Consider the following 26,349-nt stretch of genomic DNA (forward strand, 5'->3'; position numbering starts at 1 on the left):
TCATAACTTTCCTTCCAAGGAGTAAACGTCTTTTAATTTCATGGCTGCAGTCACCATCTACAGTGATTTTGGAGCCCCCCAAAATAAAGTCTGACACTGTTTCCATTATTTCCCCATCTATTTCCCATGAAGTGATGGGATCGGATGCCATGATCTTCGTTTTCTGAATGTTGAGTTTTGCCAATGTTCTGCTCTGAATTAAGAGATTTGATTTAGATTAAGCTGGGAATGAAAAAGTACTGGGCAAACTGGGTAAAGGCAGGCAAAGGCTCAAGCTAATGCCTTTCCTCAAAGTCTGGAGGGGCCAGGTGCCTAAATTGCAGGGACAGCTTTTCAATATAAACCCCACTGGGGCAGAAACTGCAGGATCAGATTTTAGGAGAAGATAGCAAGTTTTGAATTAGCAATTCAATGACATAGCAATTTGATTCTTTCATCTAGATAATAAGCTTCAAAAGGCAGAGGGGCCAGGTCTTAACTACTGTTTTAAAAAGAGAATGACAGGCATGAGAGGGGGAAATAAAGAGAAGGAATAAATGAAGGAATCTTTTCTTTTGGGACTGATCTAGTAGCTCCATGAGATACTTAGGTACTCAATAATTAATTATTTCAGGAGGACCCTACAAACTTTTCCAGACTAATCTACAAAATGAATTTTTTGGGGGTGGAGAAATAATTTTTTAAATAATATATTTTTCTGATCATTAACATTATAAGGCATATTATTACTTAACCAAGGGTAAAAATATTAGTCGTGCCCAACTCTTTGCAACCCCATGGGCTGTAGCCTGCCAGTCTTCTTTGTCCATGAGATTGTCCAAACAAGAATATTGGAGTGGGTTGCCATTTCCTTCTCCAGGGGATGGATCTTCCTGACCCAGGGATTGAACCTGGGTCTCCCACATTACAGGCAGATTCTTTACTGTCTGAGCCACCAGGGAAGCCTCTAACCAAAGGTACTTAAGTAATTTAAGGTCTTAGAAAAGATAAATAATTGAAAAAAGTATAAAAATGAATATAAAAATTAGACTTACTCTTATCACCCAGAGATATCTAACAGCAACATTTTTTAGAGTTTTCAGATATTAATTTGTTCTTTATTTTTATTTTTGGGTGCCTTGGGTCTTCATTGCTGCACTTAGGCTTGTTGCAATGAAAAGGGAAAAAAGAAGAATGAGTCTTACTTTTCTTTCCTGACAACAAAGAAGATGGAGAGAACAGTGAGCAGGCCTAATCACTGCTAGTTTTTATTTTAACGGGTCCGAATTTGTAGCCTATAACTAAGCTTGCTTTTCTGCCCCCTGGCTCTGCAGGAGCTGCATTCTGCACCTACTATCCTTTAACTCTATGCTAATTACATCCTGTATCTGGTGCTCACCTTTACCGCACTCTTTGCAGAGCACTCCGTGTCGTTTTCTCTCTTTTTGCATTATAAAAGAAGGCCACAGTACAATACACAAAAGACAATGGAGTCAACTACTAGGCTATGGGACTGCCAGACCCAATTAACAGGCTGAGGCTAGTCTGCAACTGTTTTTGAAACAATGCAAGAGGAAGAATACAAGATCTTTACACTTTTGTTCCTCATCACCGACCCCTGAGGGCAAGCCCTCATCCGTAGAATCCTCCAGATCCCTCACAGGCTTCCCTAGTGGCTCAGATGGCAACGAATCCGCCAGACCTGGGTTCCACTGACCTGGGTTCAATCCCTGGGTTGGGAAGGTCCCCTGGAGGAGGGCATGGCAACCCACTCCAGTATTCTTGCCTGGAGAATCCCCAACAACAGAGGAGCCTAGCAGGCTAGTCCATGTGGTCGCAGAGTCGGACAAGACTGAGTGACTAAGCACAGTCCAGATTCCTCATGGAAGTGGGGCACAATTTTTGAGGCATGTGCCTGCTGTGTCTCCCTTCCGCCAGCTGAGGATTAAATTCACCTTTCTAGTTCCCCCAGACTCTTGTCTCTGATTTTTTTATTAGGCCTCAGTAGTCAGAGAAAGCCAAGATTTTTGGTGGCATCAGGCTTTTCTCTAGTTGTGGGGAACGGGGAGGCTACTCTTCTTTGCAGTGCACGGGCTTCTCATTGTGGTAGCTTCTCTTATTGCACAGGGCTCTAGCTGTGAGGGCTTCAATTGTCGCAGCACATGGGCTCAGCAGTTGCAGCTCGTGGGCCCCTATAGCACAGGTTCAGCGGTTGTGACACACAGGCATGTGGAATTTTCCTGTGTTTTCAAGTCTGTGTTCCCTGAATTGGCATGTGGATTCTTATCCACTGAGCCACCAGGTAAGTTCCTCTGGTAGCAACATTTTGATGTATTTCTATTTCCCTGTCGGCCTTTTTCCTGTCACAAGGTAGATTCCAGCCTCCTTTCCTTTCCTCCAGGTTGGCCCTAGGCCAGCGTATATCCCTTGCAATTTAGATGTAAACATTATACACAGATAAATTTACTCTTTTAAAAATATTATATCATTATCTTCTCATTGTTTTTAAAAATTATTCCAAAAATATATTTTATAGATGTGCCTTCATCCTTTCTTTCTATTGGACATATACTTTATTTCACTTTTTCATTCTTGTGAGTAACACTGCAGTAAACAACTTTGCTTTTATATATTTTCACGTAAGTCTCTATTTTTATAGGATAGCTTTCCAAGTAATGGTAGATATGCCAGTTGCCTCATTTATAAAATGGAAGATTACCTGCTTAACGGAGTCATTAGGAAAATTAAATGAGATGATGCTTATAAATTGCTAAATAAAGTGCTTGGTGCATAGTAGGAACTCAGTAAATATTTAACTTTATTATTTTTTTACTTTTTAAAGGCTCAGTCAGTCAGTTCAGTTGCTCAGTCGTGTCCGACTCTTTGCTGTCCCTCAACATATAGTGATACATTTCCCATAAAACTTTCAGTTTACAACTCTAACTTGTTTCATTGCATCCCTATAAAGTCTAACTACTTAAAACTTTTTTTTCTTTTAGATTTATTGAGATAGAGGTGACATACAGTGCTGTGTAAGTTTAAGGTATATTAAAAAATGACCTGAATTACATACATCGTGGAATGATTACCACAACAGATTTAGTGTAAACTTTTTCATTCAGCTAGCCATCTTAAGAAAACTATTAATGGATAGGATATTCAAAATGGCAGAATCAAGTGTCAGTCAAGGTCATTTGCAAAGTTAATATGGAGCCAAAAATTCCCTTATAGTGCTGAGTCACCACAATGGTCTTACTTATGATAGGAGCAAAATAGTCAAGGTCATGCTGGGTCAATGGCCCTGCTGAATGGGACCCTTCTGCCTTCTCTGGTTCTTACTCTTAGTCACACATTTTTCATTTCACCTCTGACAGCTTGCAGATGAGCTGGCTGATGCAGTTTGTGGTCCAAAAGGCAATCCCCACCCCTCACAGGGCTGCTGCTTCTACCTTCTACATCCTGTCCCAAGCAGCACAGTTTCTGTTTTATTTTGAAACTCCAGTTAGTGCTGACTCCTTCAGCTTCCTCCTCTCCACTTTCAGCACTTTTCTTAACAGTGGTTTTTATCTCCCATCCTACTGTGGTCAATCCTAAAGGAAACAAACCCTGAATATTCACTGGAAGGACTGATGCTAGAGCTGAGGTTCCAATAATTTGGCCACCTGATTCAAAGAGCTGACTCACTGGAAAAGACTCTAAGGCTGGCAAAGATTGAAGGCAGGAAGAGAAGGGGGCAGCAGGAAATGACATGGTTAGATAGCATCACTGACCCAATGGACATGTGTTTGAGCAAACTCCAGGAGATGGTGAAGGACAGGGAGGCCTGGTGCATGGCAGTCCATGGGGTCACAAAGAGTTGGACACGACTTAGTGACTGAACAATAACAACAACATGAACACCAACAACTTACTGTGGTTAAAACTTCTAAGCTGCAAAATTAGCTGTTATATGGGAAAAGGAGTTGTGGCAGGGACCATTTTCAAACATTAAAAAAAAAACCTTCCATTTTAAATATCCAATCACATTTTATTATTAATGGATTTGTATTTTAAATATTGCCAATGCATAGTTAGAGTACAGGTAGAGTCTCTCTCTTTTTTTTTTTTTAAAGCAAATTCAGCCATTCAAAGTTTCAACTTTTTGACCCCACTGGGAATAATCACATTTTAAAAGTTAGAAAATAGTATGATGATTTTAAAACTGTGCAAGATTCCTTCTATATTGCCAATTATTTCCAAAGACACTAGCAATGGAAAAACAAGAAGTCCTAAAGCTATGAGTACTGCTGGAAAGGATGAGGAAGTTAAAGAATTTAAGGGTTTCCTAGCAACAGCTAATGTTTATTGAACACATACTACTGTAGTGCTTTACTTCATTTATTTCTCACATCTTTCCCATGAGGAAACACTTTTTGAAACCTGCAGGCAGGTTAAGGATGGCCCTGGGTCATGTGATTAGTGAGTGGTGATGCCAGGACTGACACCCAGGCAGTCCTGGCTCTCTGCCCCTAGGATGCCTGTCAGTCCACCAATACGCATATCTCAGCGTACATGGTTCATATAAAATCCTCATGTTTACTGCAGATGAGAAATCTTGGAGCAAAAAGTATAGTAACTATAAACGTTAGAGTGGCATTAATATACTCCTGGTGACTGACAGTCTCAGGTAATGATGCTGTAAGTCCTTGGCTTAGGAAAAGAAGAGATTAAGAGGGCATCCCTGCTGGCTCGGTGATGAAAAATCCACCTGCCAATGCAAGAGATGTGGGTTCAATCCCTGGGTTGGGAAGATCCCCCAGAGAAGGAAATGGCAACTCACTCTGGTATTCCTGCCTGGGAAATGCCATGGATCAAAGAGCCTGACAGGCTACAGTCCATGGGGTTGTGAAAGAGTCAGACACCACTTAGTGACTAAAACAACAAGCGATTAAGAGGAGAGACACCAGAAAAGCTTAGAGCTTTTTTTTTTAAGTATCTTACATATGCTGTTTGAAAATGACCAAAACCCTAAAGGCTTGTGTTTTTCACCATCTCCAAGGAGTATAACAGTCCCCTCCCACCTGCCACTCTCTCGCATGCCACCCACCCATTCTCCCATCAAGCAGCTGACTCAGCATCAAGCACAGAGCAAGCCCTGGTGGGACTGCTCTGAGAGCAACTTGGTCCTTGCCCTGAAGGTCACCAGAGTCTTATTTCTACCTAGTGAAACCAGGCTTACTTGATCCAAGTCATTCCGCAGAGCAATCTTGCTGGTTACTAGTTCATGAGCAAGGTCATCATTCTCTTGTTCCAACCTCATGCTGGCCTCCTGTAGTCTCCGGTTCTCCCTCTGCAGAAAAAGAGCAACAGCCAGAGGTGGGCATTAGTGCCTGGACATACTATCAACACCAATAGAACTGGTGAGGAAAGACAAGCGACAAAAACAACAAAGTGAACTTTTGAAAGTGTCAGAAGGAGAAGGCGCGAGTGGCACAGGAAGGCAGGACTGCTGTCTGGGAAACAACGGTGGGTTAAGCGAGCGGTGCAGCTGCAGAACTCTACCCAGTGAAACTTACAACCCCTTCAGCCCCCCAGACAGGGCTTCATCATAAAAACCATGCCACGAAAAGCAAACTTTCCAAAGCCACCCCCAATCCTGTGAGATTTTCAGAGACCCAGAACACAGACACAGGCAAGTCTTTGCTGGAAACATGCATAATAATCCCACCCTGGACCATAAAGGAAACTGCAAGACAGTAGGGATGAAATTGGGTAAACCACTAGGCCTTTCTCTGAAATGTTTTTCCCCTTTCAGTGTTTAAATTAATTGAGTATATTTAAGATACACAGTTTGGTCTGTTTTGCTATCAACTGATATTTTTCATTCTTTTTGGATATGAATGCATTTACTTTTCTGAAGGCCAATTTCTTTGTTGGTATAAGCAACAGTCCTTATGATAATGTCTCAAAGTTTGTTTTGCTTTAAAAAAAAAAAAAACTTCAAATTAAAAGATTCTGGGTAAAATAAATGGCTGAGTTGGTTTTTTCTCCCTTGAACTCCCAGAAAAAAAATGTGAAACAGCTATATGATGAAAGAAGCAAGTCACTCATTCTTATGAAGCATGGACTCCCCTTAACCAGTCATTATATACTGTGTACATTCACTCTATTTTTCCAAGAGCAATTTAGTGTCCTCCATTTTAAAGTATCAAAAGTGCTGTCTTTGCTATTGTTAGCAGTTACAGATGATTCAAAAGAGAGCTGACAGGAAAGACATCAATGTGATGAGACCTTCCTGTTTTTCAGATTTACACTCCTAACAGCATTTTCTGCAAGCGCGGCAAATACTCAAGACAAAGCGGTGTTGCACACCAGAAGACGAAGCTCCGCCCTGGAAGGCAGCGTATCAGCCTGGAATGGGGGGCAGAGGGACAGAGGAGAGGGAGGGGCAGGGGGTGAGTTTTATCTTCTATAGAACAACCTGGACTTGAAAATGAGAAAACCTAATTTTTTTCTTTTTGTTTTTTAGAAACGGGCTAAGAAACAGACGGTAAGGACAAAGCCTGAGACTCTTCATGGAGGCAGACGATCCAAAAACAGGGCCAGCAGAGAAGCCAAAGAACAAACTTGCACTTTGACTACACTCAGTCGACAGGGCCCATTTCTGTCTTTTCCTTTGGAAAACATAGCCTGGGATAGCTGGGAACAGTCAAAACATTTTTTAAAAAGAGCTACTGAGAAAGAAAAAACAATCCCAATACAGTGTTAACACATAAGTAAAAAATATAGAATGACAGGAGAAATGTGTATGCTATCTTTGTAGGTATTAATGTGTTGTTTAGTCGCTAAGTGCTGTCTGACTCTTTTGTGACCCCATGGACTGTAGCCGGCCAGGCTCCTCTGTCCATGGGATTTCCCAGGCAAGAATACTGGAGCAGGTTGCCATTTCCTTCTCCAGGGGATCCTCCCAACCCAGGGATTGAACCCGCTTCTCCTGCATTGGCAGGTGGACTCTTTACCACTGAGCCACTGGGGTAGCCTGTATGCTATCTTATGGGGAAAAAATTAGACAAGTAACTAGAAAATCCCATTTTTATAACAACTCAAATAATATTAACTGTGGATAGTGGATTATTTTATTGTTGTCTTTTTTTGTTAATGTTTCCAAGTTGTCTACAATAAATTTATAATACATGTGTTTAAAAAGTTGTTAAAAAATAAAAAGTAATTCAGAATATCAATTTCATTGGAGAGGATAAAATGCCAAAACAAGAACTTTTTAAAAAGTTTACTCCTAATAGAAGCATGTGAAACTGTAACGGGTGCTTCTCTGTGACCAAGGTACAATGGAACCCCTCAAAACTGCCACCTTTCCAGGAACTCTTCCCCAAGATATATTCCTGAAAAGATAGTACATATTTGTAGGGGAAAATTATACCCATCAAATACTGTATGTGTCTACACTTGAATCTTTCAATCTGTGCTGAAGTCATCCAAATTCTAGCAGGGGATAGAGATTAGTCTTTCATTCTGATCTATCAAACTATGACCCCCAGTACTTACATACTGGGTAGAAACTTAGATTAAAAAAAATATGGTTCAGAAACTTTTCCAATAAACTCCCTCCTTGTCAGGAAGAAGCAGCAATATCTAGCACAATTGCATCAGAACATATTTCACAAGGCAGACTGCTTCAGGCCAGGAAGAGATTTTTCTCATTTCTTGATAAATCCCTTCAAAAGAGACCATGGTAAGATGACTTGAATACCTATTCCCAAGTGTCCTGTTTCTCCTGAAGATGAACCTGGAGGTCTCCAAGGCACAGAGCTCCCTCGACTATTTATTTACAGCGTTCATTTGGCACAAGTGGCAATGCTGCAGCTACCAGTTTTTCACATTGCAGTGTCAGAGGCTTAGAACCAAGTTAAAATAACCTCCAGGTGAGGGGTTCCCTCATAGTTCAGTTGGTAAAGAATCTGCCTGCAATGCAGGAGACCCCGGTTCGATTCCTGGGGTGGGAAGATCCGCTGGAGGAGGGATAGGTTACCCCTTCCAGTATTCCGGGCTTCCCTTGTGACTCATCTGGTAAAGAATCTACCTGCAATGTGGGAGACCTGGGTTCAATCCCTGGGTTGGGAAGATCCCTTGAAGAAGGGAAAGGCTACTCACTCCAGTATTCTGTTCTGGAGAATTCTATGGACTACAGTCCAGGGGGTCACAAAGAGTCAGATACGACTGAGCAACTTTCACTTCACTTGAAAGGCATACAATACAATACTAGTGGACACACACTTTGTTCAAAGGACTTAAAAAACGCACCAGGTAGCTACTTCACTATTGATTAGAGATAAATGTCTGATGGGTTATGTCATATAAGAAAGAGATATGAGCGCAGCTGAAACTTGACTGGTCATTTCCTCTTACCATGGTTGTCACACTCGAACCTTTGACACAGTGCTCAGGGGGTGGGATGCTAAGGGGAAGATCTGGGAGAAATTATGGGTGTCTGAGGGTCTGTTAGGTTTCCCAGGTGGCTCAGTGGTAAAGAATCTGCCTGCCAAAGCAGGAGATGTGTGCTCGATCCCTGGGTCAGGAAGATCCCCTGGAGGAGGAAATGGTAACCCACTCCAGTAGTGTTGCCTGGATAATCCCATGGACAGAGGAACGTGGTGGGCTACGTGGCTCCTGGGGTTGCAAAGAGTCGGACACGACTGAGCACGCACGCAAGAGGGTCCCTAAAAAGCCAAATAGCCTAGGGGGCAAGCCTACTGGCTTTTGCTCTAGCAAGAAGCTTCAGTTCAGTGTCTGCAAAGCAAGCAGCACGGTGGGGAGTGTGGACTCCTGCTCTGCACTCACAGACACGTGGGGAAGCAAGCTCTGGGGCCAAAAATGCAGTATCGTCCTCCGAAGTATGAACCTGGGGTGGTCAGATGGAGATTTTCCATGAAGAAGAACCTGCCCACACTTACCATGGGTTAAAGAGAGACGACATGACTTGGCTGTCTCTTCCAGCCTTTCTGAGGAGTCAGAACTGTTTTTAGAACTGACTGATTCAAGAAACAGTTTGCCTTTATACTAAAGAAGATAGGGTTAGCTTTGGGAAAGGTAGTAATGTTGCCTGGTTCATTCTGAAATGTTGGCAAGGGCGTCCACCAGAAGTGGACTGGAAGTGGCCCCCTAACCTCAGCCAGGGCAGAAATGCTCACACGCCACACGTCTGCCCAAGCAGATGTGCTGACCGCTCAGAGCCCATAGACAACACAGGCAAATTGCTTCCCTTGCCTTTTGGAAAAGACTACAGGAGATAATGCTTACATAACCCTACAAATTCACATCACACTCTTGGAAACCTCCTCCATGTCACACAATTAACAACATTTGCACAAAAAGCAGAGAGCAACTTTTCTCCTTAGTTTCGTCCCCTCCTGCACAGGAGATGTGTAGCCAGGAAAGTTGGATTAGTATCTTGGGGGAGGAGGATACTGCATTTTTCGGAGAGACAGACGCTGATGTTACAGACACACACAGACAAAAAAACTTACCTCCTCAAAAGTCACAGACCAACTATCGTTTTCAATCATAGGTACAAAGACAATTGAAAAAAAAAAAGAATATCCAATGAAATTGCACACCTACTAATACAATTAGGAAATGGTGATAACAAAAAACAGACACTTGGTAATGCTATTTTGCTCTGTTGTTTTTCCTTAGAGTGTCATTTACTCTGTGCTCTCTCCAGGACAGCTAACGTTTGATGGAAGAAATGATACTTGAGGCAGCCAATGGCAGCGAAGAGTGATACACTAAACTCCTCCCTCTCCACACTGCTATTTGCAGTCCGAGTGACTGATGCAAACGCTGTCCGTGGAACTATTTGCAACTAGGGTGTGAGTTGTTTACACTGTGTTGTTAAGAACTGGGTGGAAGGAACTTCCTTCAATCATAAAGCCAGAAACCTTGCAAAATATTTCATCTTCAGGCATGACAAAGCCAGCAACCTTGCAAAATATTTCATCTTCAGGCAACAGAATTATATTGCTGGGCAGGGAAATGCAGAAGAAAAACGGAGGTTCCAGGTCTCCTTGGTGTCTGGGGATTGGAGTTTGGGTGAAGCAGTATAAGGAATGGTAAAAGTGATTTTTTCCCAAGATGAGAAACCAGAGAAATGTGAACCGGCAATCAGAAGAAAATAAACTCAGCCTTAAAGGAAAAAATGATGGAGAAGGAGGCGGCTTTATAAATGCTAGCTCAGTATTTTGGGTGTGCTATCTGCTGCTATAATGAATTGTTGGCACATGATTTTAAAGACATTCCAGGGTCCAGAGAAAATGTTCCCCTAAAAGACCCAGGGCAATTTTATTAGCAACGGCACACTCAACTCTCACCTTTCTTCTTCTGGGTGCCTCTTTCAAAAACCTTGATAGTCATCAAATTCAAATTTCATCCAACAGTTTTTTGACATTCAAAGACAAATGCCTACAGACAAAAATGTTTAAATGTCTACATTGTAGATGAGATTTGAGAAAGCAAATCTGGATATCTGAAATCATTTCATGCTCTTCCTTCACCCAACACAGCCAGTTTTATCTTTCTGGTGGAAATTTAAACAATTTTAAATGTCAAACTAAAGAGAAAATCTTGTCAGTAGTAACTAACTGGCAGTTGGCAAACCAGACTGAATTTCTTTTAGCATTTAAGAACCATCTTAGATTATACTCTAGCACAGGGTCAGCAAACTTTTAATGTAAATGCCCAAACAGTAAATATTTTAGGCTCTGTAGGCCATATGGCCTTTGTTGCGGCTACTCAACTCTGCCACTGTCGTGTGAAAACAGTGATAGATAATAAGCACGCGGCTGTGTTCCAATTAAACTTTATTTACAAAAACAGGCAGTGGGCCATATTTGGCCCACAGGCCATATGGTTTATAAATCTCTCTACTACTCTAGCATATAAATCAAATTTTTAAAAAGCAAATGGGTTACAGATGATGTAGAAACAGGAGTGTGATGTAATTTTCCAGTCATCCTCCTTTAACAGGAAACAAGATGTACTAAAAATTGAAGAAAAATTTTGGAGCGTTAATTCTAAAGACCATTGATAAACATACTGAGAGATTCTTAATATGCATAACCTTTATATCTCCCCTGAGTGTTAAGTATAACTCAATCAGCAGACAAGGTGATTGAGTTTCAATCATCAGAAAGCATCAGAAACCACCTGCTCCTTCTTAGTAAGTGGCTCCAGAAGCATCAAGAGAGCTCAGGCTTGCCTTCTCCACCATCCTACAGCAGTGAGTGCATGAGTTAGCCAAGAGCAAAGAGGGAAAGAGTGGCAGCATCCGAGGTTTAGAATTAGGTTGTCACAGATAGAAACCCTCCTCTTGACTATCACTGTTCATTAAAAGCATGTGATTTCATAACAAATATTTCCAAAAGCCAGTAACATCTCTGTGATGTGAAAAATAATAAAGTATGTTTATTTTCACTGGATGAAAAACATTTTTCAAAGATGGATTCACTTCTCTTGACTTCTATGAGTAAGGAAGGATCCGATACGAAAACAAAACAAAACAAAATGGGGCGGGGGTGAGGATCTTTTTTTTCCAGATATGATTAGCATTATTTAAACTTTAGCATAATTTAAAAACAAAATATGATCACTGTTGTAAATTATTTCCTCAGATATGTAAGGATAGCAAATAATACAAGTACAAATTAAGTTTTATTTAGAAAACCTTGTTTGTACTATTTATAATTAAACAGCTTAATTTTAAATTACATGCAGGGACAACTACTCTACAAAAATTAGTATGAGCAAGTAAAACCTTCTGTGAAATTACAGGAATCATTTTCTTTCTGTTTGAATTACATTTTAGTTAAAGAAAAAAAGTACTATGTCTAACCTCAAGAAAGAAGTTAAACATTCTAAATTTAATTATACTGAATATAGATAAGATCCTTCAATTAGAAACTACATATTTATAATACTGTCTCCCAAACCCAAGAGAGTTTTAAACATTCCTGATTCTTTCTAGGATTTGCCCAACTAGAAAAGGTAATAATATAACCTTCATTACACTTTGGGAAATTCACTGAATTTAATTAATTAGCTGTGCTTTTTGAAGGCTTAACTCACATTTGTACAAGTAGTTCTTTCTTTAATTAAACAAGAAAAGCATATCATCTTCTAAAGACAGATGAAGGCTATAGTTCTCTAAAATTGCCATTAATGATTACATCATTAGAAAACTAACTTCCCCCAAATGAAAACAGTTCATCATCTTAAAATAAAAAATAATATTTTAACTTCTGAAATTGATAACCACCTATTAGGTGCTTGGCTACTAATTTTTTAAAATGACTAAAACAGCTGTACATATCCATGAATGTTTGTTTTCTGGGGATGTATACAAAGATGAAAGTATACATGATGTATTTCTACAGACAACTCTTTATCTTGTATTTCACTTAATCCAAAATTTATAAATATGCAAACCAAATCATCAGAGCAAATAAAAATCACTGCACAAATCTGGCCAGGTCAAAGTTAAGACGGATAATAAAAGAGGCTTATAATAAATACTTTGCATTCTTCTTCCAATAAAGTTTCCTTTCTGTATCTTGGAATCTAGTCATGAAGATAAAACAGAAAAAGTACACCAGAGGCTGTAAGCAGTCATTATAGAGCTCACTGAGTTTCAAATACAAACTTATTTCAAGATCAGGTAGCACAGGCACTGTGCATATATATGCATTACCTATTTATAGGTTTTATCTATGTGCATACATATATGTATATAAACATACACACACACATATAAAGATGAATCCATCATCCACTTTTGTTGGCTGGCCTTTCCCTTATAAATATGAGTACATATAGGATCTATAGTTATTGATTAACTCTAATTCTGACAGGAGGTCTCCCTCCTTTAAGTATGGTTTCTGCACAGGTACCTCTGGTATGACTGAGGCTTATGAAAAAACACGGCAGGCAGATGTTAATTCTCTTGGGACATTTAGCTTGGCAGGGTTTTTTTGTGTGTGTGGGGGGATATAATTCACATATCAAAAATTCACCTTTCTAAAATGTACAATTCAGTGGTTTTTCTACATTCTCAAAGTTGTACAACTGTTACCATTATCAAATTCCAGAACATTTGCATTGTGCTTAGGGTTCCAAAATTTAAATTTATACCGACGCCATTTCATCAAGTGTTAGGTACAGGTAAGTATCCTGACATAACCTCAAGAGGAGATATTTTCATATGTCATAAAAATAGACACAAAACACATGTTTAGATAGACACAGCAAGAATGTGAGTGCTGAGAGTTATCTCTACATTGTTGGATCTTAAATTAAATTAAATTAAATCCATGTCTGGTTTCCCTGAAACAGCTCTTTTAGTACCCCACCATGCCCAAGAGAAACAGTATTAAGCTGAAAAAAATCTCTTGGAATATCATAAGGTATGACATTTCTGGGTCTTTTTTTTAAATCGACACAACCTTCTTAATTCTCTTGAATTAAGCTAGGGGGCAAGCTAGGGGGCAAGCAAGGCATTTTAAACACTATAGATAGTAACTGCTGAGGAGGGACTGTTAGTGAACTGTGTAAGTTCTAACTCAATGCCTTCAAAGATCTTCCCCAAGTTATTCTTGAGAATTTTCATATCTAGGTTCCCAGTCCCTGGACATGAACAGTGAATTATAAAGTGCTTATGCCCAGGGCATAAATCTTACTCTTGACAGGATTAAATTTATAAGATGCTAAAATGTATTTTCTAAGATACTTTCCTAAGTTAATGAATACAACTGTAATTAGCTTCTTAAACTAGATATTGACTATCTGAAAGAACAAATCTCCTGATGGGTGAAAACCATGCGCTCAATTGTCACCTTGGAAATGTAATTATAATGTGATAACTTTACCAAGTTTATCTCCAGTACAAATTTTTAGACATTATTAAAAGGGTATAGGAATATTAGCTGAATGATGCATTAGCAAGCTATTACAATAATACAAAAATAGCTATAAAGGATATCTTATATACATAAATAGAGCATTTAAGCCAAAAAGTAGTACCTGTGTTCAAAACAAACGCCAAAAAAAAAGTTTAATTCTACTTTGATTCCTCAGTAAAAATTGTACACATCAATAGTATATGTATGATAGTCACTTTAAAAAAATAATAATACACATTGTACTATTCACTTATACGTACCTGCTTTGACACAAAAAGGATATAAGAAACAATAACAAGTTCAGTTCCAGACTGAATTTGAACACAATTTTAGTCTTTCATTCCCCTGTCTTCTATTTAAAGCACCCTTCCCAGACGTCACTCAGAATGATGGCAGCAATAAGAAAATCAGAATGATGCAAGCAGCAGGAGAGTTTCATTTTGGATTCTTAAAAATATTTTTTAATTACTACTTCAAAGCTTTCTACAGCAGCATGCTACATAAGCTACATTAAAATTGGTTTTATTGAGGGGTAGAAATTAGCTTCCAACTATGAGTACTTTATATGGTAACAGTTCTGCATAGCAGTGGGATTCTACTGTCAGCCAGTTTTACAAACAAAGGGAGAAACATACAGATGTTAGATTATTAGGTTAACAATACTTGGGAGAATTAGGAGAAAGATAAGTGAGGGACTGGTGGGGCAAAAACAAATTAAGGGGATAGTATTCTAGCAATAATTGGGTAATTAGAGGCAGCAGGCCTAATAAGGCTAATAACAACCATTTTACTGAACAACTTTGTGCTGGGTACTTTGCATACAACGTACCTCATCTTCACAACAATCCTTCAAGGAAACGTGTATACTACACATTTTACAGATGGGGAAGAGGTCCAGTAATCAGTCTAAGATGCTGAACAGTGGCATGGGGGTTAAAATCCCCAACTTGGACTCCAAATCCTGTCTCATTTTTCAGAAATTCAGGTTTTGAATTCAGATCTGACTACAGAATCCATACACGCCTTCCACCACTCCCTTATGTCAACGTTCCATGCTGTTCAGTTCAGCAACAGAAACAAGATAGACTGCATGACTGCAGTGGCCTGTGTCCAGCTCTCTGACTACATAAAAGCAACTCTAGTTACAGAAGTGGAAGTCATCTCACAGTGAGTGGCTTAATTAATGATGTCATCACTGTACTTTTTGGGGCAAGTTGTTTCAGCATCGCTGGGACTCAGGTGTATGAATGCAATATTCTCTTGTCCTAATGTACTGATGTGGAGAGGGAATCATTATATGTCTGTAGGAATCTGAAGAATCAAAACATGCTGAAGAGAGACACTAATATTTCAGTCAGAAAAAAGTAAGGGTGGGGTCAGTATTTCCCCAACCCTGCTTTATGGAAACTGTTGCTAATTACCATTGAGGACATCTTTATAACCAGCCCAATTTTTTAAAAATACTGCAACTAGCTGGGATATTAAACTGAATCATTTTGATTTTGGAATTGCACTCTGTAAAATGTCACTGTTTTTTATAAACTTGTTCATGGAAATAAATGTTGCGACAAACACCATGACTGTGCTCAATATACCTTTGTGGTTTTTATTCTTTACTTTTGAATGAGTTTGTGTCTTTAACATTGGCTCCAGACAGGGGTGAGTCTGAAACGTTATCGGGCCAGTCTTGGAACAGTTCGCCTTCTAACAGTCTTTGTGGATGTACCGTGCACAGCTAAAACCATACTTTGCCATTTTTCTTTTTTCTCATTTTTGAAAGTAGTTGATAGCCACTTTCTCTCTTTTCTTTTTCCCTTTCTTTCAGCTTCTTATGAAGACTCCCAGTATAAATGCAACAGGTGAAGTCACCTACAAATATACAAACTGAAAGAAAAGAAATATTATGTTTGGCTACTCAGGAGTCTCCTGAGATGAAAACATACCTGGACATTGAGCAAAGTCACAGTTAACATCAATCAAGAAGGAATAGAGGGAACGAATGTCCCCCAGTTGCGGCTCTAGGGGAAAGAGGATATTGGCTCAAACAGGTGCCCTGTGTCTCCCATACCTTGTATCTATCCATTGGGTCTTCCTGCTGCAGCTGACTCTCTCGCATTGTCTGATATTCTTTCTCATATTTCTTTAGCTTCTTGGTTGGTACCTGCAGGGTTGAGAGGAAAACCATGTTAGAAAAAAATCATTTAGGCAACCATTTTCTGATGTATTTCCCAACGAAGTCTCTGGCTTTCTAAAGGAGGACACCTGACTCAATGTAGGGTGGAAATCTAGACGCCCTGGTGGCTCACAATGTGTAAAGAATCTGCCTGTAATTCGGGAGACCTGGGTTCGACCCCTGGGTTGGAAAGATCCCTTGGAGAAGGGAATGGCTACCCACTTCAGTGTTCCTGCCTGGAGGATTCCATGGACAGAGGAGCCTGGCAGGCTACAGTCCAAAGAGCTGGACATGACTGAGTGACTAACACTTTCACTTTTAAAGTTTTTCTGTAAAGGTCCACATAGTGTATATTTTAGGCTATGTGGGCCATACGGTCTAGGGTACAACTCCACTGTTGTTACTACACAAAAACTGCAGATAGGTGATATGCAAACAATAGGTGATATGAGTGTGGTCATGTTCCAACAAAACTTTATTTACCAAAAGAAGTTGTAGTTGGTCCTTGTCGGTTCCACAGCACTGCTGACATAGCATCCCTTTTTCTTGTTAATGTATTTAACAGTGTTATTACTTCTGTTAACTGCTTTTCTTAAAGTAAAATTCATTCTTCTGCCATGTTAAAGATCATAATTATTATTTTATAAAAAGACTGAGCAACAAAGAAAAATTTTTAATGGAACCTATATACTGGAGAGAAAGCAGATTCGAGAACTGGTAGGCAAACGATTTCTATTTCATAACGGTTGTCAAGAGAATTAAATGACATAAAGTATCTAAAGTAATGCCTGGTTCATGGGATTTTTAAAAACAGTGTTTCTAGAAAATATTATAAAAATTAATCCATTAGAATCTGTCATATATTTTATATAATAGACTAAGTCTACTTTTAGGTTATTCTTGATCAATCAAAACTTACAGAATTCCTTTAAACATCAAAATCTCCCCTTAATGTTTAGGTCCTAACATGAAGCTAAAGTTTTAAAATGAAAACAAGTGTGTTACTTGGCTAAATTCTTGGGGACTGAATGAAGGCAAAGACCATGTGTTGATGCTCCTCAGCCTCCATCATGACATCTACCCAAGTAATTGGCCCCTAGGAGGCCCTCAACAGATTGCTTTTTGTCAAGTTCAAAACCTGGCATTTAGAAAACATGTAAGTATGTGTGTGAGAGGGTGAAAGAGAGGATGGAAAGCAGCAGAAGGAAAATAAAATAAACTTATGGTATCCTGGGATAAGGATTGTTTCAATTCTCTCGTATTTGGCCAGAGAATTTGTCAAATAAAAAGCAAAGACACTAGGTTATTCTAATTACTTTGTTCTTTCCATCCAGGCACATTGTGAGTGCTGGAATTATCTGCTTTTCATCACAACTGGGAAGTTTCACACAGTCCAAGCCCATCGGGTAGTGCAAATCATTCAACAATATGACGACAATATTCATTTGGCTGACAGGGACTGCCTACCCAGGAAGACAAGAAAGGGCGCTTTCAAGCATGTTCACTGAATTGCAAAACCATTACTGAATATTGGCATAAGAAACTCTAATCTTTACTACTCCATCTCCAGAGACCTTCAACAAAACACTGTGACCAACGTGAGTGCAAGGCAGAAAAATGCCACCTGCCAACAGTATGGCCTTAAGATCACTGAAAAACAATGAGGAAAATACAAATGATCATGTACTAACAAAACAGCAACAACATTATTTTTCTTGACTTTGAGAGGGACAATTTTATCCAGTTTTCTTTTCTCTGTACTTATCATAAACTCTGAAAACCAAAAACAGATTCTCAAGATGAAGTGGCAAATCACTGGAACTGCAGTTGCCTGAAGCTGGGGAGAAAAAGGAAGAAGTCCCAGTGTTTTAAGCAGTGAGAGGGGTTTCCCCGGTATCCCTAGGAGGCGGGGTCAAGGGGAGAAGTGAAAGGATTTGTGAGGAGGAGGGAGCCTACTCCAGCAGCCACTTACCCACAAGATGAGAAGGAAGTATTATACAATATGTAAATATTTTTGTGTAGCTGAATACTGGTACCACTGGGTACCAGGTTGAACATCAGTCTTGCATGCGTGCTAAGTGGCTTCAGTCATGTCTGTCTTGTACCCTACGGACTGTAGCCCGCCAGGTCCCTCTGTTCATGGGGATTCTCCAGGCAAAAATACTGGAGTGGGTTGGTTGCTATGCCCTCCTCCAGGGGATCTTCCCAACCCAAGGATCCAACCCACGTCTCTTTCGTCTTCTGCACTAGCAGGTGGGTTCTTTACCACTAATGCCACCTGGGAAGCCCAGGAACATCAGTCTTAGGAGGGAGCATTTTCTACATGGTTCTGAAATGGATTCATTCACCAGTAAGTCAATTACATAGTATAACCTTGTCTCTAGAGAATTTCTTCTAAAACTGTATTTTTTCAATTGAAACTATTTATGACTGAGGGTTTTTTGTTAACATGTAAAAGAGTGTCCTTTTAAAAGTCAATCTTGTTACTTATGTTAAGAGGTTCATTTCAAAGTGAAATATTTTAAAAATGCATTAAACACCCCTCAGTAAGCTAATCCTTTCCCATCTGGCTGAGATTCTAGGATGTTTGGCTTCATCTTGTTCAGGAAAATAAAGCAGGTTCCCAGAACAATATGTTGCTAGGAAACCTTCCAGGCTTATTTATCTTGTGTTGTGGGGTGATATTGAGCATCCACCTGTGATTGGCACAAAGTAAAAGGGAGAAAAAGGTGGAGGAGGAAGGAGAGCTGATATGAAACTCCTGTCGTTTATGAGATAATCAAAGAAAATAGACAGTTGTGGTTTTAAAAACTGACAAAATTGATTTTATTTTAGGGAACGTAATATTAAAAAACCTCTTCAGTAAGTAGTTTTAATTAAAAAAACAGAAAGTCATTAAGAATTATTAAAATTTAAACAACCTACTATCTCAAGAGTAGGATAGGTATCTTTTCCCTTAAGTTACATAAATTTAATGTAATTGTGCACTTGAACAATGAGATTTAAAGTATAGGGAAGCGTGTGTGTAGGTTATATGCAAATACTATGTGATTTTGTGTAAAGGACTTGAGTATTCATGGAGTTTGGTATCTATGGGGGGTCCTGGGACTAATTCTCCATGGATACTGAGGAATGACTGTAATTACTAATTTGCTTTACTCTTTCTCAAGGTTAATCAAGCTGGCCTCAGTAGGAGATACAGAAGGCGAAGAATGAATAAGAATACAGTAGTTCCCTCTCATCCACACCGGTAGTCAGACTGCAGACAGGACCAAACTCTACATACACTCTGTATTTTCCTATACATAGGAACAGTAACAATAATAATTATAGAACAATCATCACACGCTGTAATAAAAGGGTTACTTGGACACAAGCACTGTGAGACCAGACTGCTGACTTGATAACCGAGGTGGCTATTAAGTGACTCCTGGTGGAACACAGTGTGGCTACGCTGGGCAAGGGGATGATCCACATCCTGGGAGGACTGCAGCAGGACAGTGGATCCTAATCAGAACAGCTCAGAATTTAAAACTCACGAATTTTTCACTTGTTCATTTCTGGAATTTTCCATTTAGTATTTTAGGATTGCCTGAGAAGGCGATGGCACCCCACTCCAGTACTCTTGCCTAGGAAAAAACCCCATGGACGGAGGAGCCTGGTGGGCTGCAGTCCATGGGGTTGCCAAGAGTCGGACACGACTGAGCAACTTGACTTTCACGTTTCACTTTCATGCATTGGAGAAGGAAATGGAAACCCACTCCAGTGTTTTTGCCTGGAGAATCCCAGGGACGGGGGAGCCTGGTGGGCTGCCGTCTATGGCGTCGCAGAGAGTCGGACACGACTGAAGCGACTTAGCAGCAGCAGCAGGATTGCAGCTGACTAGGGTAACTGAAATCTTGGAGCAACTACTGTATGTTCAACATTCTCCACTTTCCATGCTCTCTCTCCTTTTCATTTAAAGCACTGATTTCCTGTTTTTATATAACTCTGATAGAAAACATGCATATGTATATACAAGTTTTTTTTGTATATCAATTAATTTTAGGTGAATTTGTCTTAATAATCTTTACTTCAGTAATCATGCCCATCTAGGTTATCACCTCACTTCATATTTTTATTACATTATTTTGAATACCTCTGTCCCTGGGATTTCCCAGGCAAGAATACTGGAATGGGTTGCCATTTTTTTCTCCAGGGGATCTTCCTGACCCAAGGATAGAACATGCATTTCTTGCATTGCAGGCAGATTCTTTACCACTGGGCCACCCAGGAAGGCCTTTGATCAGTAGTAATCAGCATTAAGAAAAACATGAAATGCCTTCATGCCAGAGAATTTCCTTATAGTTTTAGAGATATAATTTAGAAAACTCTATATTAGAAAACTATATTTAAGCCTCCCAACAATTAAGATAAACTAAAAAAAAATTATTTTACAAATAAAATCCAAGTAATACTTGGAGAGTATTTGCCCAAGAGAGGTAGCTTGCCCAACATCACATAGCTGGTAAATGGAGTCAGAAATGGGATCCTGGCAGTCTGCCTGCAAACTCTCTCCTCTTTGACCACTTAGATCTACTGCCTGGGACCAGATGACTGAGGCAAAGCTTCTTGAGAAGTTGACAGCCTAGACATAGTGCTAATTATGTGTCTAATTACATATAGCTCCGTAAGTCCAACAGCAGATGTTCATAAGGGTACAAGGGTGATCAGGAAGAAATTTGCTGGGGTAGGGGGAGAGCACCTCAATAAGGATTTTTCATTATGACTGGTTTATGTAAACTTCCTTGCCCAATCAAACATTCCTGTACTTCCCTTTGCTAATTTTTAACAAGGGGCCACTCACTTGTAAGAGGCATTTATTTTTGGCTTGATGAATCTGCTTCTTTATTTCAAAAATACATACAAAACTATTTACTAATCTATACAAATGCTGGCAAAGTAAATCACTATGTTTTAAAAAGGCTGATAAGATCCAGTCAATATTTTCCTGACTGTCAGAGGTCTGAGTGCCTAAAAAATTAACAGGCCAAAGGTATTACCTATTATGTACTACTGCTCTTACTTCAGATAATTTCTGAAACTAAACATCAATGATTCTAATTTAATATATTAATCACTGGATAGAGAAAAACATAAAAAAAGTAGTATAGCACCACATTTCTTGGTTATGGGGGGCTGGTGCTCAGACTGAGAATTTTTAATTGAGTCACTTCCATCAAGATCTGTGAACAGAAAGTGGATCAGTGGCAACCAAAACCCTAATAGTAAGTTTGCAGAAACCTAAAGGACTTAGAATGAAATAACTGGGAAGAAATCAAGAGAGGACATCTGAGAAGAGGGAGCATGTCCTTTAGGCTTCACTTCACCCTCCTCATGGTGTTCAGCAAAAGAAGCTACCCTGACTCTTTTTGAGTTTTTAGTACTAGGAGGAGGGAAACAGTTAATTTCCTCACCTTCCCCCCCCCCACCAGGGTACTTGGAGAAGACGCTTGAGAGTCCCTTGGACTCCAAGGAGATCAACCAGTCCATTCTAAAGGAGATCAGTCCTGAGTGTTCTTTGGAAGGAATGATGCTAAAGCTGAAACTCCAGTACTTTGGCCACCTCATGCGAAGAGTTGACTCATTGGAAAAGATTCTGATGCTGGGAAAGACTGAAGGCAGGAGAAGGGGACGACAGAGGATGAGATGGTTGGATGGCACCATTGACTCAACGGACACGAGTTTGAGCAAGCTCCGGGAGATGGTGAGGGACAGGGAAGCTTGGCGTGGTGCAGCCCACCAGGTCGCAAAGAGTCGGACACAATCGAGTGACTGAACAACAACTGGGGGAAACCTTCAGAGAACTTAAGAGCCTATAAATGATTATTCACTGCATTCATTTTTATTGAGGTATAACTGACACATGACATGCTATCAGTTTCAAGATGTACAATTTGATATCTGTACACGCTGCAAAATGATCACCAAATTCAGTCTAGTTAACATCCATCTCTACTGTTACTCTCACTTCATCTTGTGATGAGAACTTTTAAGATGTACTCTCTCAGTAGCTTTCAAATATGTTATACAGTATTAACCATGGACACCATGCTGTACGTTACATCCCTGAGACTTATTTATTTACAGCTGGAAGTTTGTACCTTTTGACCCCCTTGCACCCATTCCACCCACCCCCACCACTACCCCAGCCCCGAGCCTCTGGTAACATTAGCTGTACTCCAATACTTAAGGAAATACAGTGATTTAAGGGGTGAGGCCAAGAAACGTATTCATCTCCTGGAGTAATTCTAACGTAACTCCTAATGTTTATAGACATCAAATTACTCGACACACTTTTCCTGAATTCACACATGGTCGACAATGCTGCACTTTCATTTCGTCAGGCGTGCTCAGCTTCCCCAATTACTCAAGCCTAATGGTGCACACTCCTGTGACAGGCTCCTGTTCTCACTCATGAATAATTGTATGATGTGAGTCACTTTCCGGCATTTGTGGCTTACTCCTGAATGTAGTGTGCTCATCAGAGTATCTATGAAAGCTTCTGAAATATTGATTTCTACTTTCTTTATCATGTTCTAATATAACCTGTCTGGCCCCAGAGCTGTAGTAACTCTAAGAGACACAGCATTTTATAGAAACTGCTTATCTGTTCATTTCTAATTTCTCATCTCCAGGTCTATAAATAATCTATGTACTATTTATATGGAACTTCTTGGCACTTCTGCTCTAGAGCTTTCCTATCAATAAATAATACCTGGAGGTAATTTCTTTATTATTCATGTTTTGACAACTTCCAAATTTACAGTGCCCAGCCCAAGACTTCTACTGAGCTCAATCTACATAACCCACTGTGAAGTTCATGTGTTTTGGATGTTTCATATTTGAGATGTTTTCAATCAGGAGACACAACCCATCCCCTACACCCCAACTTGCTCTTCCATGGTTCACCCTCAACAAGATGCACGGGCCAGAAACCCAGCAGTCACATTTGGGCTGGGTTTATTATGTCCATTCAGTAAGTTGAGCAGACTGAGAAAGACTAAGTGACACGCAGAGGGACCAAAGTAATCACCAACCCCAAGGTAAGGTGCCTTTCTGACACCAAAGGTAAAGCCTTCATTGCAGTATGTTATATGTCTGTCATCCACTCAGCACACAAGGCTCTCAAACCCAAGAGCCTTGCTAAGCTTTATCAGTCACCTGCTGCAGCTAGCTGAGTGAAGCAGCTGCAGGATGATGGAGATGCTCTATTTTAACAGCTGACTGGGAGATAGTGAACCTAGGATATGTGCCATCTTAACCAGCACAAAGCAGGAACTATAAACACCTTCACACAGACACACAGAAGTCGCTCAGTCGTGTCCAACTCTTTGCAACCCCATGGATTGTAGCCCACCAGGCTCCTCGGTCCATGGGATTTTCCAGGCATGAATACTGGAGTGGGTTGCAGTTTCCTTCTCCAGGGGATCTTCCTGACCCAGGGATCGAACCCAGGTCTCCCGCATTGTAGGTAGACGCTTTACCATCTGAGCTACCAGGGAAGCCCATCAAAAACACAGAAGAGTAGTAATAAGTTTCAAAAGGATGTCAGTTGAGATCTTTTATAGATGAAATCTACTTCCTAGAAGTAGACTATATGCACAGCTGGAGACAAGAGGCTGCAAAAAAAAGGTCCAACTGGAAAATATCTGGGGTACCCAATTAGATCCAGTTATTCTGCATCTGTGGATTTAAAATGATCATCATCCACGGTGGAATAGATGTGTTCCTCGTTGCTTAGAAAATCCACAGCTAGCTTGATTGAGGCTACAGACATGTGTTGGAGTTGGTTCTTGAGATTCTGCAAGTTCAATCCTTCAGGTCTTGGGCAAGCCTTGATCAAATTCAGCACCTGGTTCTGGGCCACAGTGAGGCCATTTGCTGGTATGAAGTTATTCCCACCGAAGTTCCCAGCTTCACCCATTCCTGGATTGCTGATAGGCGCTCTCCCTGTGAAGGCTGGCTGTTTGACTTTGCTCAGCATCATGTGTGCATTGACTACTTCCAGAATATGTGTGGTGAACTCATTCATATCCTCCAGGGGCATGATCTTAAAGGCTACCAGGCTTTTCTTGTTCTGGAAAGATCTCAGATGACCAGCCACTTCCACATATGTTTCTGGAGGGACCACAGTGTTTTCACCACTGCGTCATCTGTGTCAACCCACTGGCGAACATCCACGGGTGCAGCTGTCATGTCATCTATCTTGTAAACAATGTTGGTTGCAGCCTTCTCTGCATTTCTGATAATCCCCACAATAGTGACCTGTGAAATCTCAACATTTTCAATTCTGAATACCTCATCAGCCAGAGTAGCAGAAAGCAGCTGAGATATGGTACAGGGTACAATGTGCTGAGCTCGAGCTCTGGATTTCTTTTCGGCCTGGGAAGCTGTCGGAGATCCAAAGCCCTCAGGGGACTGTGTGTAGCCACCTTCAGAAAACTATAAACACGTTCACCCTGAACTTTCTGGGCAAGCTAGGAAAAAAGGGAAGGTCAAACAGACCCGGAGGTGACTGAGCCGGGAGTTTCACTCTGAGAGAAGCCTGCTTAAAATTCCATAAAGTCTCAAGAGGGGACAGATTGAAATGATATATTTTCCTCCTCTCCCAGCCTTCTGAAAAAAGCACTGAGGCATAAACAACTCAAGAGATTTACAGCTTAAAGCAAATTACCTTAAGGTATTGGAATCAGTCAGAGCTTAGATGGAACAGTTTTTGAGGCCTACAGCTTCAATGAGAATGCCCTTTCTTTCTGTTCCCCCTGCTGCATGTACAGATTTGTCAAATAAAAAAAAAGACAGGTTCTTTTTTTCACCCACATGCAACAGTTGCAACAGGGTTACAACCATTCCTATTAGTTTTTAAGTCTTTTTCTCAGATTTTTTTTTGTATGTGAAGGAGAAAAAAGACATTTAGCCTATTTTTCTTTAAAGCAACACAAATCCTTATCTCACTATATTGGTTAACTTCAATTTTAGACTGAATTATAGAAATTCTATTTTCTCTTAGATTTTGGAGAGAAATATATCACTGAAAATGTTTATTGTAGCATTTGAAAAATAACTGAATGCTACCCAGTGCTAAAAATTAAGACTGTAAGGTAGTATGTAATATACTAAATCTGGTCACATGTGGAATGGTATTGGTCTGATTCCAGGGAGCAGATTAACCAGCTGTAGTTCCCAAACTGGGCCACAGAAAGCTGATACAGCTATGCATTCAGAGTGAGCTAATTAAGCTTATTTAAAACTAGACAATGAGACAGGAGGGGAAGAATGGTAGCAGAGCTATGGAGGACACTGTTCTTTATCACCACCAAATGCTACGTTCACTGGAATAGCGCTGGCCTTTGCACTGCAGATGCTGAGAAACCCCAAGCGGTATTTTTACGTCAGTTGCCACTGGCAATTAGGTCAGAAGTAAATATACATTCTTGCTGAAAATATTCACTGTAGGCAGGAGGCTATAGATATTTATGCTACACAAAATTTAATTCAAGACTAATATGCTGGGACCTGCCTGTCGGTCCAGTGGTTAAGACTGCCTTCCAATGCAGGGGCATGGCTTCCTGATCCTACAGCTAAGATCCCACATGCCTGGGGGCCAAAAAAATCAAAACATAAAACTGAAGCAATACTGTAACAAATTCAACAAAGACTTTAAAAAACGGTCCTCATTAAACACACACACACACACACACACACACACATATGCCAAACAGCAGTTGTATAAAACAGGCTGAGTGTGTCTGTCTTCAGATTCACCTTTACCGTACCCTACTATCTGAAAAGGAAAGCAGTGGGAAAGCGAGAGAAATTGAGAACCTTTACTGTAGTCACCTACCTTAAAGGTAGTCCCTGGAAGGAAGGAAGTCAAACTGGCTAGAAATTATCAGCAGGAGTATTCAATGCATGATAACTGCACTGCCATTTTTTTTTTCTTTCTGAATTTATTTTTTTATTGAAGGATAATTGCTTTACAGAATTTTGTTGTTTTCTGTCAAACCTCAACATGAGTCAGCCATAGGTATACATATACCCCCTCCCTCTTGAACCTCCCTCCCATCTTGCACTGCCATTTTATATACCAAGTGTTTAACATGGGAAGAAAAACTCATCCCTCCTTTGCATTTTTAAAAACCGCCCATTTGCTCCTTCACTCCACAGATAGATACTGATAACCTACAGTGTTGCAGGCAAAGCCAGCCA

At 40.2% G+C, this 26,349-nt stretch overlaps 1 protein-coding gene and 1 pseudogene across 11 annotated transcripts in view; both read right to left on the reverse strand.

The window, feature by feature from the left end:
• Positions 1-26,349, reverse strand: part of RABGAP1L (RAB GTPase activating protein 1 like) — a 744,918-nt gene that overhangs the window by 19,444 nt on the left and 699,125 nt on the right. For 9 of the 11 annotated variants that reach the window (XM_086343675.1, XM_086343681.1, XM_086343683.1 and 6 more), the window contains 2 exons: positions 15,994-16,086; positions 5,198-5,308 (listed from right to left, as the gene is read on the reverse strand). In XM_086343675.1, coding sequence (XP_086199801.1) covers positions 5,198-5,308; positions 15,994-16,086 — 204 coding nt within the window. Of the gene's footprint in view, positions 1-5,197; positions 5,309-9,500; positions 9,723-15,506; positions 15,810-15,993; positions 16,087-26,349 lie in introns of those variants that run through there. The other 2 variants (XM_086343686.1, XM_086343677.1) reach the window with 2 other exon arrangements.
• On the reverse strand, positions 23,704-24,567 carry LOC147356334 (replication protein A 32 kDa subunit pseudogene; annotated as a pseudogene).

The sequence above is a fragment of the Bos grunniens genome, chromosome 16, assembly GCF_055505025.1.
Source record: "Bos grunniens cultivar Pamir isolate PY7600 chromosome 16, Bosgru_T2T1.0, whole genome shotgun sequence".
Classification (NCBI taxonomy): Eukaryota; Metazoa; Chordata; class Mammalia; order Artiodactyla; family Bovidae; genus Bos; species Bos grunniens.